The sequence below is a fragment of the Podarcis vaucheri genome (assembly GCF_965113315.1).
Source record: "Podarcis vaucheri genome assembly, chromosome: 5".
In the NCBI taxonomy this organism is placed as follows: domain Eukaryota; kingdom Metazoa; phylum Chordata; class Lepidosauria; order Squamata; family Lacertidae; genus Podarcis; species Podarcis vaucheri.
The window spans coordinates 50,916,167-50,930,736 of record NC_138763.1 but is presented as its reverse complement, the minus strand read 5'-3'; the positions used below and the strand labels follow the sequence as shown (position 1 = coordinate 50,930,736).

The 14,570-nt window shown below is 43.4% G+C and overlaps 1 protein-coding gene and 1 long non-coding RNA gene across 3 annotated transcripts in view; one reads left to right on the top strand and one right to left on the bottom strand.

Moving 5' to 3' along the window:
* Positions 1-14,373, top strand: part of LOC309532403 (guanylate cyclase 2G-like) — a 37,422-nt gene extending 23,049 nt beyond the window's left edge. Inside the window, exons 15-23 of one of the 2 annotated variants that reach the window (XM_082222565.1) lie at positions 1,631-1,786; positions 3,765-3,942; positions 4,829-4,972; positions 5,560-5,752; positions 6,978-7,152; positions 8,548-8,646; positions 9,394-9,485; positions 10,296-10,403; positions 12,620-14,373. In XM_082222565.1, the coding sequence (XP_082078691.1) occupies positions 1,631-1,786; positions 3,765-3,942; positions 4,829-4,972; positions 5,560-5,752; positions 6,978-7,152; positions 8,548-8,646; positions 9,394-9,485; positions 10,296-10,403; positions 12,620-12,847 (1,373 nt within the window). In that variant the 3' untranslated portion in view covers positions 12,848-14,373. Of the gene's footprint in view, positions 1-1,630; positions 1,787-3,764; positions 3,943-4,828; positions 4,973-5,559; positions 5,753-6,977; positions 7,153-8,547; positions 8,647-9,393; positions 9,486-10,295; positions 10,404-12,084 lie in introns of both variants that reach the window. The other variant, XM_082222566.1, reaches the window with a different exon arrangement.
* LOC309532455 lies at positions 194-5,673 on the bottom strand. The gene is made up of 3 exons (XR_014219870.1): positions 5,543-5,673; positions 4,777-4,919; positions 194-308 (listed from the first exon to the last, which is right to left on the bottom strand). It is a non-coding gene; the product is annotated as an uncharacterized lncRNA (long non-coding RNA).
* Positions 14,374-14,570: the final 197 nt, after the last annotated feature.

Genomic DNA, 14,570 nt, shown 5'->3' with positions numbered 1-14,570 from the left:
AGGGGTCATCTCATACACACGGAGAGCCAGTGTGGTGTAGTGGTTAAGAGCAGTAGTCTCATAATCTGGTGAACTGGGTTCGTGTCTCCACTCCTCCACATGAAGCTGACTTTGGGCTAGTCACACTTCCTTGACTCACCCCACAGAGTGTTTGTTGTGGGAGGGGGGAAGGGAAAGAAGATTGTTAGCTGCTTTGAGACTCCTTAGGGTTGTGATAAAGCAGGATATCAAATTCAAACTCTTCTTCTTCTTTATGGGAGCGGGTTATACACAGAAAAATATGGTATGTCTCCAACTGGCAAAGTCTCCTGGCAAGAAAGCAAATTGGGCAGGATGTTAGTTAGTGAGGTTTTGAGGGGTGGTGTAGCAGTTGGTAACATAAACAGTCGTTATTAATTACAGATGGGTTGTGAAATAATAATTAATTGTGGTTGTTTGCTGGTTCACAGAGCAAGCTTCCATGGAAACCTCAGAGGGCGAAACTAGGATTGACAAATACAGAAACCTCCTGGTGCTTGTTTTCATACATTGCATCATGCACATGATAAAAGATGCCACCTTCACGCCTTGGTGCTGGCTCTGGGGAGTGGGTGCGGGGCAATTTTCCGTGTCCTCAAGTTGTTAGCAGTGCCCACAAGAAGCGGTCTGCATAATGGTGGGGTCAAGGCTGGCAACTACCTATTAGCAGGTGGGCAGGGCCTGGCCATCCCAAATTCTAATATACAGTCATACCTTGGTTCTTGAACGGCTTAGTTGTCAAACAAATCAGCTCCTGAACGCCACAAACCCAGAAGTAAGTGTTCCGCTTAGGGAATGTTTTTCGAAAGCCGAACGTCTGACGTGGCTTCTGCTTGAGTGCAGGAAGCTCCTCCAGCCAATCGGAAGCCGTGCTTTTGAGAGCCAAGGTAACACTGTATACTATTACCAACAAAGCTGTGGTATTCATTGCTGCCAGCAACATACCTGGATGTGTCTGGGGCACAACTATCTACATGGACTTCCCTGTAATTTAGCATATGCTATGGCCTAAACGGAGACGAATAAGCACCTGTAGAGAATGCAAAAAGGAAAGAGGGATAGTTGAGGATTTCTGCCTTTGTGAATTTATGTGTGAAATTATCTGTTCTGCACTTCTTGGAGTAAAGATTGTAGCGACACAGTTTGTTGGCATTTTGAACGAGTAAAGATTAATAATGAATAGCTATTTATTTATTTTTAAAATACAAATTAATGTGGATGTTATGTACTGAGTTGAATGCCAACCAATCATGCTGGTGCATTGTTCTTGGACCAATCAGACTGCTGCATTCTGAATCCTATTGTTCTAGGACCAATCAGACTGCTGCAATTTGGATCCTATTGTTCTAGGACCTATCAGACTGCTGCAGTTTGGATCCTATTCAACTCAGTACATAACACCGGAACAGAATGAAACGATAGGTTAACTTGTGCAAAAATGACACAGACCAGAAATGGATAGCTTTGTCCCCCTTTGGGAATGGGCAAAACTCATAATTACTCACCAATTACACCTGGAGTAAAACTACTTCATGGCAGCAATTTTAACAGACTGTTGAGCCTTTTAAATAAATGTTTTATCATTCCAATATTTTCTCTCTTCTTATTTTAGAGCTTTACTGGACAGCACCTGAATTGCTAAGAATGGCAGAATATCCATTCCATGGCACCCAGAAGGGGGATGTGTACAGCTTTGCTATTATTATGAGAGAACTGATATACAATCATGAAGATGGTCCATTCCATGATCTAAGCCAGAATGCAGAAGGTTGTTTCTTTGAGATCTGACCTTAAGCTTTATTTTTTCTTCCAGATGTGTAGGAAAAGCAACAAAATCCTTTGTGTGTGTTTGTACATCTAACATGTCCTCCTCCTCAAAATTATGCAGTCCATTAACAGAGGAAACAATACAAACAATATATAATTATGGAGCAATTATAATTATAAAGGTAAAGGTACCCCTGCCCTTGCGGGCCAGTCGTGTCCGACTCTAGGGTTGTGCGCCCATCTCACTTAAGAGGCCGGGGGCCAGCGCTGTCCAGAGACACTTCCGGGTCACGTGGTCAGCGTGACGAAGCTGCTCTGGAAGCCGGCACCAGCGCAGCACACGGAAACGCCGTTTACCTTCCCGCTATAAAGCGGTACCTATTTATCTACTTGCACCTAAGGGTGCTTTCGAACTGCTAGGTGGGCAGGAGCTGGGACCGAAAGACAGGAGGTCACCCAGCCACGGGGATTCGAACCGCCGACCATGTGATCGGCAAGCCCTAGGCGCTGAGGTTTTACCCACAGCGCCACCCGCGTCCCTTTAATTATAATTATAGAGCAAGGGAAAGAAAGGAAGATGAGATCAAAACATATTAGGAAATTCTATGCCTGTGAATGTGGTTTGTTTCTTCAAACAGTAGTAACCCTGAAATTAAAACCTACTAAAGAAAACATATGCATTATGCAACTCCCTTTGAAAAGCAATTCATCTAATAAATGATTCTCAAACTCTTGTTAGTAGAAAGACTGGGCCTGATTCAGTTTTTTCCTTAACGAGTCACACATGTTTTCTATCAATAGCAAACTGTATTCCATACAATTTCTAGATATTAGCAATTTTCGTACAGTTGCTAATATGCTAGAGCCTTCCTTTCTCTCTTTTTCTATTTTTTTTAATTCCATTTTTAAATTGTTTCTCAAGAAATATCTCAAAGTCATTTCACAGTAAAAGCATCAACAATACGAACAATTAATGACAGGTAGTAATACTAATATTTTCATAGAAATTGCAAAGTTTAAAATAGTGCTCGTGATCAACAAGGTGTAAGTGTTCCAAAACAGGGTGCATATCTAAAAAGTTTCTGAGCTTTGCTCAGAATCCAAATTTAAATAACTATTTACTGCAAATACAGGATATGGAAATTCATCCTATATTTAGCAAGTTTCATAAGTTAATTGGCTAACTCAGGGCCCTAAATAATGTCTACAAGATTAAGTTGCACAGTCCCAAAACCAATATTCCCATACTTAATGCCTAGTAAACCAAATATACTCCATATTTATTCAAATAAATTACTGTATTATATTGCAGATCTATTTCCAACTGGTTATGGCTGCAAGCAATATGCATTTAGATTACTATGACATATCTCAGTCTAGCTCATGTTCGAAAGGAACTGGCTGAAAAGAACATATATTGCCATTTCTTTAACAACTACATGGCTTGCTGGCCCATTTCTGGGTAAAATTCGAAGCCCTACAGTGCTTGGGAAGTTGTCCATGAAGTTGTCCACACACAAAGACTCCATGGGCCTTCTCCTCATCTCTGCTTTTGAGCAAGGTTGCGAAGTGACTTCCCGAGACAGGAGAAATGTCTTTTGGGCTCCCCCCCCCCACTTCTCTTGGGGAGAGTGGCTGTGCACACCAGGTGTTCCAAGAATTATCTGAGGAATGGGGTTCACCACCTTAATGTGACATTTAGGAAGCTGCTTTATACTGAGGCAGACCATGGTCCATTCCTACTGACCACCAGCAGCAGGTTATCAGACAAGGTTCTCTCCCAACCCTTGCTGGAGAGGCCAGAGATTGAACCTCAGACATTCTGCATGCAAAGCAGATTCTCTACCACTGAATTATGGTTCTTCCTCAAATGTTAAAAGCATATAAAATTAAGGGAACTGAAAGCAAAAGAAAAAGAAAAGAAAAGAATTAATATTCTGAAATCTGACTCATACTGTTTGTTTGGTTTTTGGTTCCAGAGATAATAAAAAGAATCCAGGATCCTAATTCTCCTGTTCCACTGCGCCCTTCTATTTCAACACAGAAATGTAATGAAAGGATCGTTGCACTTTTGAAGGCATGTTGGGATGAATATCCAGAGAGGAGGCCAACATTCCTCAACATCAAGAGAGCACTGAAAGATGCCAGTCCAGAAGGGTGATTATTTTCCTTCCCGTGAAACCAAGTATGTGTGGTTATTATTCAGGACGAAAAGCTAACCTTCATGCTGGGTTCTGTTCCTGAAGATAAAAAACAATAAACCACACCTCAATTGTGTGGTTGCCAAATCTCAGTATTCTCACCTCTTTACCTCCATTTGCTAAACCAGAAAACAGTGAATGGGATAGGAAAAATTTCTTTTTGTTTGTTTGTTTAGTCGTTTAGTCGTGTCCGACTCTTCGTGACCCCATGGACCAGAGAACGCCAGGCACTTCTGTCCTCCACTGCCTCCCGCAGTTTGATCAAACTCATGCTAGTAGCTTCAAGAACACCATCCAACCATCTCATTCTCTGTCGTCCCCTTCTCCTTGTGCCCTCCATCTTTCCCAACATAGGAAAAATTTCTAGGTGAGGCCAAATGTAGCCCACCCCCCGCCCCTCTATCTGACCCTTGGGACTCTTTCTAGGCCATGACTCTTCACTAGCTCTACTCTGCAACTCTGTCAAGTATTTTTGCCTATCTGGAATGTGTCCTTTGACTGTGATCATGCCTCTTGCTTGCCTGGAAAGGTGTGTGTATAGACACCTCTGTTTTTTGCATGGCTGGAATGTAGCCTCCTGGACCAAGGTAAGGGTCACGTCCGTTGCTCTGCCTATTTTTTTTTTTTTTTTTTGCCTCTCACCGTGCTCACTGCTGGCATGTGGCCCCTGAAAGGTTGCCCATGCGGGAGTGTGAAAAGATTCTCTACACATGCATCAAAACAGTTCCAGAGACAATATTGCACTATCATACGAACAATGGAAAGAAATTTGGTGGAAACGGATAGGCACCAGTTCCTTCAAATGTGTGTGTGTGTGTTTTTGTTTTTTTAAACATTTCCAGAAGTCACTTTGGTATCATGGACAACATGGTGAATAAACTGGAAAAATACGCAAATCATCTGGAGGAAGTGGTTGAGTCAAGGACAACTCAGCTGATGGCAGAGAAGAAGAAGACAGAAAAGCTTTTATCAGCTATGCTACCTGGGTAACAGAAACCCTTTACTGCTTCTAAGCCATTCTCCAGTAGAAGATGCCTTGAAACACTTTCACCTTTGGAATAAGTCCTGCCCCAGAATGAGTTGGCAGTTATGTGCATTAGGCCTTTGCTTGAACCCCAGTTTTCTTACATTTCATCAACCTAAAAAAAGTAATAACAAGTCTCTATTGAACATAGTTATGGATATAGGTTTGGAAATATCAAAATATGATTACTTAAATTGAATTGGGCCACCACATGCGCGCACACGCACACACACACACACACACGGTGGGAAAGCAAACAATATATACAAAAGATTCGTATATTACTAGATATATGTATAACATGCAATATATTAGAGGAGGTTGCTTCAAAAAATTGCTTCAGAAACGTGTATATTAGTCAAAACTATGTATAAAGGTGTGTATTAGAAGAAATGAACACTAAAATCCTGAATAATTTTCATGGGGATTTAAAAAATAAATAATTCCCAGATTGCTGCAGAAATGCGAACTGAATTTAAAACAGAAAAATGAGAAACTGAAACAAATGGATTCCTTCATCTCTGCCCTTTACCTGTATTCTTGTTCCAGTTTCATTGGAGAACAACTTGTTGCTGGGAAATCAGTGGAACCCGAGAGCTTTGATTCAGTCTCCATCTTCTTCTCAGACATTGTTGGCTTCACCAAGCTATGCTCTCTCAGCTCTCCATTGCAGGTTGTGAATCTCCTCAATGACCTGTACAGTCTGTTTGATAACATCATTAAAAACTACGATGTCTACAAGGTAGGCAGACAGCATTCCCTGGAATTGAGTGGGTTGATTTAAAGGGCATTCTGCTATTTTTGTTGATGTTAATCTCTGATTAGTTCTGGCAACATACTTGGCTCTCTTTCACCCAAAGCAAAGAACTACCCATTGGGAGGAAGCCAGGCTAGCATGGATACATCCCTGTGAGATACTAAAAGTGGGATGAGCTCACTCATTGTTTTTAAAATAAAACAATGAAGTTCCCCTCAGTGAAGGGCATGCCAAGTCATTCCTCTTGGTACTAATGAAGGCCCATCAATAATGGACCATGTTTTGACACCTGTCATCAGTAGAGTATCTCTCAAGATAATAACGAGAAATGAATGAGGGGTTCCTTTCATCTACCATATGTTCTGGCGTATTAGGTGACTGGGCCTATAAGACAACCCCCCAACTTTTGCTGTAAAATTATAGCATTTGGCTGCCCGCCAAGCGCCGCCAGGGGCAGAGCACGCACCCCTCTGCCATCATAGCAGCAGCAGCAGCCCGAGGCAAGGCATTTGGTGGGTGGAACAAAACCGAAACCCGCCACCCGGAGGAAGGGAGGCCCGGCCCGGCTCCCTCCCTCTGGGAAAAGCCCGCGAGCGGCTGCCTCAGCCTCCATCACCCTCACCTGTGGGGATGCCCAGCTCCTTGGAGCCCGGCTGAAGCCGCATACCACCTTCATGGCACCTGCAAGCCGAGTGAAGCCCCACATGGCCACGCTGAAGGCCAGATCTGGCTCCCACGACGGCAGCAGCAGACAGGCAGGCAGGTGAGTGCCGCGCTCGGAAGGACTTTCCACGGTGAGGAGAGAGCAGTGGCCAACGAACACGCGCTGTGCCGGTATGGAAGAGGCAGGGGCTCACGCTGCGTCACAGGAGGCTGTGTCGCTTTCCGTGGGGAGGGAGGAGGAGCAATGGCAGAAGGAGTGCCTTTGCTCACCGGCTCCCTCTCCTCCTTCCCAACAGGTGACTCTACGTATACCCGGTGTATAAGACGACCCACGACTTTGGGGGTGATTTTTGGGGGTTAAAAAGTCATCTTGTACGCCAGAACATACAGTAGCTATTTGTGTGTGTGTGTGTGTGTGTGTGTGTGTATCATATGTGGGTTCTGAATTGGGCATAACATTTCTAAGGAACTCTTAAGGCTTCCTTCATTTTCCCATTTCTTACTTTTCAGTTTAAAAAGCGCTAATGATTCCTTTGATTGCTTACAGGTTGAAACTATCGGAGACGCCTATATGGTCGCTAGCGGCCTCCCCATTCGCAACGGGAAGAAACATGTTGAGGAAATTGCTACCATGTCTTTGCACTTTCTCAATGCAATCATTTCCTTCAAGATTAGGCACATGCCGAAGGAGAAACTGAGCCTGCGTATTGGTATTCATACAGGTGAAAGGCAGTGGTTTCATCTAAGCATGATTTTAAAGCTTTTGCTACATTGTTTGTTAAGTAAGAGTTCTGAGAGTTGCTATGAGACCCCCCCCCCCAGAGAACTACAAGTCTCAGAGTTCCGTGGAAAGAGGAATTGATTGTTAAATCACTCTGGGAATTGCAGCAATGTGAGAGAATAGGAATATTCTAACAAGTCTCCTCACCCTTAACAAACTGCGGGTCGCAGGATTCTTGGGGAGAAGCCACAGCCGAGATGACTTTAAATGTATAGTTCAGTAGAATGCCACTCATAACTATGTTCCAGATTTTGACTGAGGGATAGTAACTAGTAAAACAAATTGAGACTCATAGCTGCATGTAAGATTGCAGTGAAATTACAGGGTCAAATCCTGTGATTGTGCCAATTAAATACTATAACGAAGCTCTGTTCCAAGGACTTGGGGGAGGTAGTGACACATTCTAAAAGCAAATGCAAACACATTGAGACATCAATCATCTTGTCACGTGATATTGCAAACACAAGTGTATATCTTTGGTGCTGAAATATCAAGTATGGCTACAGATTGGTGAACCATAAAAATAGGGACGTGCTGAGATAGTTTCGGGCTACCAGGATTTGGAGATGTAGTAATAATAAGAATGTGGCTGATGGTTCCCTGTCATGTGATGATGAAATATAGACAATATATTCTGAGATATAATTAATTTGAAGGGAATCTGGCACAAGGAGTAAAATTTTCTCAGCATCATTTAAGATTTAATTTTTGAGGTGATTTAAGTCTGGTCGCATTCTGCAGAAAATGTCTGCAGAAATGTCTGACATTAGTACTTCAGAGTAACTCAGTCTACTTGACTACATAAAGGTAAAGGTAAAGGGACCCCTGACCATTAGGTCCAGTCGCAGACGACTCTTGGGTTGCGGCGCTCATCTTGCTTTATTGGCCGAGGGAGCCGGCGTACAGCTTCCGGGTCATGTGGCCAGCAGGACTAAGCTGCTTCTGGCGAACCAGAGCAGCTCATGGAAACGCCGTTTACCTTACCGCCGAAGCGGTTCCTATTTATCTACTTGCACTTTGATGTGCTTTCAAACTGCTAGGTTGGCAGGAGCAGGGACTGAGCAACGGGAGCTCACCCCGTTGCGGGGATTTGAAGTCCTAAGCTCTGTAGTTTAACCCACAGCACCACCCGCGTCCCCACTTGACTACATATCCCCCCAAAAAACCCCAAAAAACATGACTGCTCTGTGGGAAGCAGAAAAGACAATTGGTAAATGGGATCACATTGCTGTAAAATCCAAACATTAATTCATAACTCTCAAAAGCATCATTGCATATGAGATTCTGCCTTTCTTTTCTCTGTGGCTGATGCCTTTCCTGGTGCTTGTTCTTCTAGGCCCTGTTGTTGCAGGTGTGGTGGGGATCACAAGGCCACGTTACTGCTTGTTTGGAGACACAGTGAATGTGGCTTCAAGGATGGAAAGTACCAGCTTACGTACGTTGCATGTATTTGTTATGAAGTATCAGAAAGGTTGGTGTAAACTCCAAAAGGCAAGAGAACACGTTGTGCTTCAAAAGCCAATGAATGAAAGCTTACAGCAGGGAGAGAAGCAGAACTTTCAGCAATGTATAATCATGAAGGGATGTCTTCAGGCCAGTTGCTGGGAAGCAACAAGAGAATTACATAACTATTATGCCCTCCTTGTGTGCTTCCCCGAGGCAGGTGGTTGCTCACTATTGGCAATAGGTTAATGGACTATACAGACCTTTGTTCAGACTGAGTAGGAATTTTCTTCCTCTATTTTTAGAGTATTAGAAAGGGAAGAAAAATGAAAAGTTGGTGGTCACATTTCATGTCAAGAACTGTTATCATTCCCATACACCACACTTGCCTCTGAATTGGCAATTGAGACAGTGGTACTCAACACTGGGAGTTGGATTTAGCTTAGGATCTGCTCCCCCCGTTCTACTGCTTTTTAAGCACCATATGTTCCATATGTTCCATGTTCCATGTTCCAACCGATGCTCAGCTGTAAGGCCACTGCAGTTTCCTTGTGCCCACCTATTTCTCTTACCTCATAGCCAGGTCCTAACACTGAAAGTGTTAGTTGGTACAAATATAAGCAACTGTCCATATTTGTTTTTACTAGAACATTTTTCGATCTTGTCTTTCCAATATAGGCAATCGATATGCAATATGGTAAATTGTTCTCTCTCTCTTTCTCTCTTTCTCTTTCTCTAGCTCTCCAAATCCATGTCTCTATGATCACAGCAAATGTTCTCCAGATGATTGGCGGTTATGTTTTGCAGGAAAGAGGGACCATAAGAATAAAGGTATAGTTCTCATGGAAATAGGGTCCTAGAGCTGGGAAGAACCCAGTGATGATCTAGTCCAAGCTTCTGCACAAACATGAGGCCACCAGCTTCTAGCCATATGAATTTTAAAAATTCAAAGTCAGACAACAGTCCTCCACCACAAGCAAGGAGCAGATGTACTGGAGAAAGGTATACCTTGTGAAGACATCTGCCCGTAGCTTAATATCATGTGAAGTTGTACATGTGGAGTTTTCAATGTCATGGGGCCTTGGCCTCAGAATTAGGTGATGGATTGTTAGGCACTTTGACTAGTAACAAATTTAGGTCAATCACTGAACTATTGGGGGGGTCATTTTAAGATGTTGGACAATACTATTTATTTTTAATATGTCCGTAAGCAGCCATTCCTGTGGGTTGGGTTCTAATATATATACAGTGTTCTGGGCCCAGAAAATCCTGTTTCACCCCATGGTTCTGAGTAAGTCTTGACAGCAAGAGCCAGAGCTCCCCACCCCCTAAAAAAGTCAGTCTAAATATGCACCTATACATATATATTAAAAAATGGAAATCTATGTCATGGACCTGTGCCCTGAGTCTAAATACCTAGCAATCTCCCTGATGTGGATACTGGGAGAAAGGGTGGAAAATTCCAAGAATCCACCTTCCCTGTTTTTTCCCCCACCACCTTTACCTTTTACCTTGAAGGAAATTCATTTTATTTTTCAAAGCACCAACTATTCCTAAGGTGTGTGCAATCATTTAGAGGATTGGTTTTGTTGTGGTTATGTGAGGCAACTTTGCTTTCATGTTATTTCTCTTGGCTTCCAGGGCAAAGGGCAGCAAAGAACGTTTTGGCTGAAAGGAAAGGTTGGATTCCATCTGCCCCTACCAGAGTTTGGCAGTGATGTAGAAAGCCGCCCAAAGGGAAATGCTGAGGTAGACATGTAGCTATTAGACCCGGCAAGCAGTAAAATACATTGGACAATATTAGATAACTCATATGTGGTAAGTGCAGCGTTTGCATGGAGAAGGATTAGCGCTTGGGTGTAGGCTGAGCACACCCACCCCAAGGCGCACAAATGGGTGGTAGTTGAATTCATTACTGGTAAAGCACTCCATTGCAGAATCTCCCAGGGTACACTGCTCCCACTGCATAGCTAGCTAGGCATTTACTCCCTAGCCTTGTGCCTTGAATGTTGGAGCAACAACATGACCATGTCTCTTCCTGAATGCAAATCCCCTCACTTGACAGGGCACGCGCAAGCAACCTGCAACTTTCCCTGGACCTGGTGCTTTAAGCCCCTCTTTGTCCTTGGAGACAGAGGAGGAGGGGATGGAAGAGACCCTAATGACCCAAGTCTTCTAAGGACTGTCTCTTCCTCCCAATCCTTCCTGCAACTCCTCCTGCACCCAGGACAGCCCCATCGCTTCCTCTTCCCTCAGCCCCAACTCCTGCCTTGCAGGTAGCACAGAACCCCACAAGTCACTGGTCGCTTCTCTTAGATCCTCCTCCAGCTCCCTTGCCTCCTCCACACGCCTTTTGGAATCCTGCCAGCCACTGACATCTACCATTGGGGGGAACTAGAGCCATACGAAAGACTGAAATTGCTTTGGTAATTTTTAATTGATTTAACAGCTGGGAATCTTCACAATTTATCCTGTCACAATAAGTCCTCTTCTTATCCTCATCTGCCAGTGGGTACGCAACTATTCCATTGGTTCTGGCTTTGCCAGCCTGGTGCCCCCACACCCGATGATTTGGGCTACAACTCCCATTAGTCATGTTAACATGAGTGTTTTGGCTAGGGCCAATGAGAACTGTAGGCCCAAACTTTTGGAGTTTGCTAAATCTTCTTTAGTCTAACCATCCTTTAGCTTGGCTTTTCTAGGGCCTTATGCTCTGTGAGTTTAGCCTTAACTTTCATAGTTCCTCCTGCTCCTCCCCCCTCCCCTCCTCCCTGGTTCTGGAGATGGAAAAGGTGTGTGTGTGGGGGGGGAATCAAATCCCTTAAGCTAGGTTAGCCAATATTGTGTCCCATCAGCTCCAGGCAGCATGTCAAGAACAGATTGTGTGTTTGTGTGTGTGCAGGGGGTGTAGAGCAGGGAGGAGAGAGGGGAAGGCCTGTTGAGTAAGCAGAAATGCTTGTGCCAATGGGACCCTAACTGAGTGCTGAACTGGATACAACCCATATTCTCAGTTTGTGCAAGTACTTAGTTGTATCAGTTATAGCACTGTAAAATTTTAGAAACTATTTCCAAATAGTTCCTCAAGATACCTAGCCCAAGGCACAAATACAAATTATATCTTAATAGTGGCTAAATAAGACTTATTTATGGTCATAGTCAACCATCAGCAAGATCTTAATTCAGAGTAGTGTAGTGCAATGTCAGAGCTGTTACAAGGACTAATGGACTGCCTTCTGCACTTTCAAATGGAGTGTGGGAGCTGACAAATGCATTTCAGTCCTGGGGACAAGTGTTTGTAAGAATATTGTTTCTCTACAGTGATAGCCACAGTGAGAATAACAAATGGGATTAATGAACAAACTCTCAAACAGCCCCCCTTTCAATATTATTTATTAAATTAAAATTCCCATTAATTATTTCCACTATACAGGGCTGCCTTCAGATGGCTCAGGAGTTGGATGACTCCATATCCTCCAACACTTCTCAGAGGAAAATAAGGATGTCCTAAGGAAAAGCGAGACATTCTGGTATCAAATCATAAACTGAGACAGCGGGACTGTCCCTGGAAAACAGGAACACTTGGAGGGTCTGCAAAGGTGTAGCTAGTTGGCTATTATATTTCCCAAAGTTATCAGACACTTTGTTTTATGAACCTGGCCTAGATGTATAGTCTAGATCAACAACTTCGGGGTAAAATTGTAAAAAAAAGGTCAGCAACTTTAATCCTAAGACAACTGAGTAAAAATTAGTTAAAACAGTTGAATCAAAGAGTTTCAGCATAACAGAGTTTAACTTTCCCCTATTCATTTTCTCCATATTCCATAAAAGTGTGTGTAGCGTGTATGTTCAAGGTAGAAAAATCAAGTTCTGAAGTGAGTAGGAACCTGCATTAAAACATATAATTACTTCTTCTACTATGTCCTGAAATGTGCTTTTTCTCCCATGAACAATACTATCCAATAAAGACAGGCTGTGGTCTGACTATATCCGGGGTGCCTAATCTGTGGCCTTCCAGACATTACTGGACTCCAACTCCCATCAACCCCAATCAGTATGGCCAATGGTCAGGGATGATGGGAGCTATAGCTCAACAAGATCTGGGGTGTCACAAGTTACCCACCTTTCAACTTCATCAGTCTGCTGGGAGCCTGAGGGTTCCTGCCTCTCTCCACCTGGCCCAGGATGAGGCCTGACAGGCTTCATAAGAACTGCTGCTGCTCAGCAAGGACTGGCATATTTTGGGGGAAGTTTCATTGGGAGTTTTTGCTGTTATTAATATTATTTTTTTTGTATATTTATTTGTATGTGGAAATTGTTCAGTTTGGTTATGTAGTTTTTGATGTGTTTTATTTATTTTTATGACTACTTTGCTATGTTTGTAATGATGTAAATCTTTTCATATTGTAAGCCGCCTTGAGCAGTCCAGTAACTGTGGAAAGGTGGCATACAAATTATGATGATGATGTAAGGGACATCTGTTACACAGGGAGAACAGGTGCTAAGAGAGCCTCGGATTCTATGTCACAACACAGATGTCAGCTGTAATTCAAATACTTTCTTGGGTTGTGGCTCTCACAGGCTGACAACCTTTAGCCTTCAAGGACATACAGCCATAGCTTGGCATGCAACACCCCCCACACTCATTCACTAAACATGATGCATTCTGTGGCTGCTCCCAAACTGTCTGCAATATAGGCATTCATCATGTGGGTGGATGTTGCGCTTATTCACCTGCAGCAATCTTTGCTAGCCATTGTGAGTTCCTTGATTCTGAAAAATAGATACAGTGGTGCCTCGCAAGACGAAATTAATACATTCCACGAGTCTCTTCATCTTGCGGTTTTTTCGTCTTGCGAAGCACGGCTATTAGTGGCTTAGCAGCTATTAACGGCTTAGCGGCTATTAACGGCTTGGCGGCTTTAAGAAAAAGGAAACAAACTCGCAAGAACTCGCAAGACGTTTCGTCTTGCGAAGCAAGCCCATAGGGAAATTCGTCTTGCGGAACGACTCAAAAAACGGAAAACTATTTCGTCTTGCGCGTTTTTCGTCTTGCGAGGCATTCGTCTTGCGAGGTACCACTGTATCCAGTTCCAGTACATGGAATCAGAACCGCTGCTCACTTAAGCAGCAAGCAACAGCACACACAGTCTTCCCGCTAACAGATGCTGAGACCTAATTCACGTGACTTTCATTCTAGCAAATTCTCCATTGTTTATGCTTGATGTAACATTCTTGTGCTAAGCCACCATATGGAAAACTGCATGCTGGAATTGCTATGGTATTAAAGATGTGCTCTAGGGAAAAGAACTGCTCATTGACCAAATAGTGCTGTATTGTTTTTGAGTTTGGTGGAGGTGGAATGCATGCCTGAGCTCCCTTCTAATTCCTGGATCCAGCACAGATTCAATTCCTGGAATAGCCAGGCTAGCTTCTCAGTGAGGTAATGGCCCTCTAAGCATAGGCCATTAAGGTAACAAAGGAAGTGGCTCTGTGCCTGACGACAAATGGTTAGGAGTCCCTTAAGTTGCTGGTAGTTAGAAAGAGAAAGGCCAGAGATGAGAGTTGGTGTGTGAGGTAGAAGCTTGAAGCAAGGCTTCAGAGATAGAGCCATGCCTGATTATTTCTAGAATCCAAGCCTATGGCTATGGGCGAAACAAGACCTTCTTGGCATGTTAATGCTGTGAGCCCCTCCTAGGCTCAAGTTGTATTTATGTGCAAATAAACCATATATCATAAAGACACCACAGTCTCCACTGGCCTTTCTTCTGAAGGAAACCAAACTCTGGAACCCCTGGAATTCACACCACTCAGAGCCTGGGGTGGTGTGTAACAGTATTGTACTTTTTAAAAACATCACCACCATGAGAGTGAAGCCAGCAGTCTTCTGCTAAGAGTGCTCCCAGAATCCCAAGAATG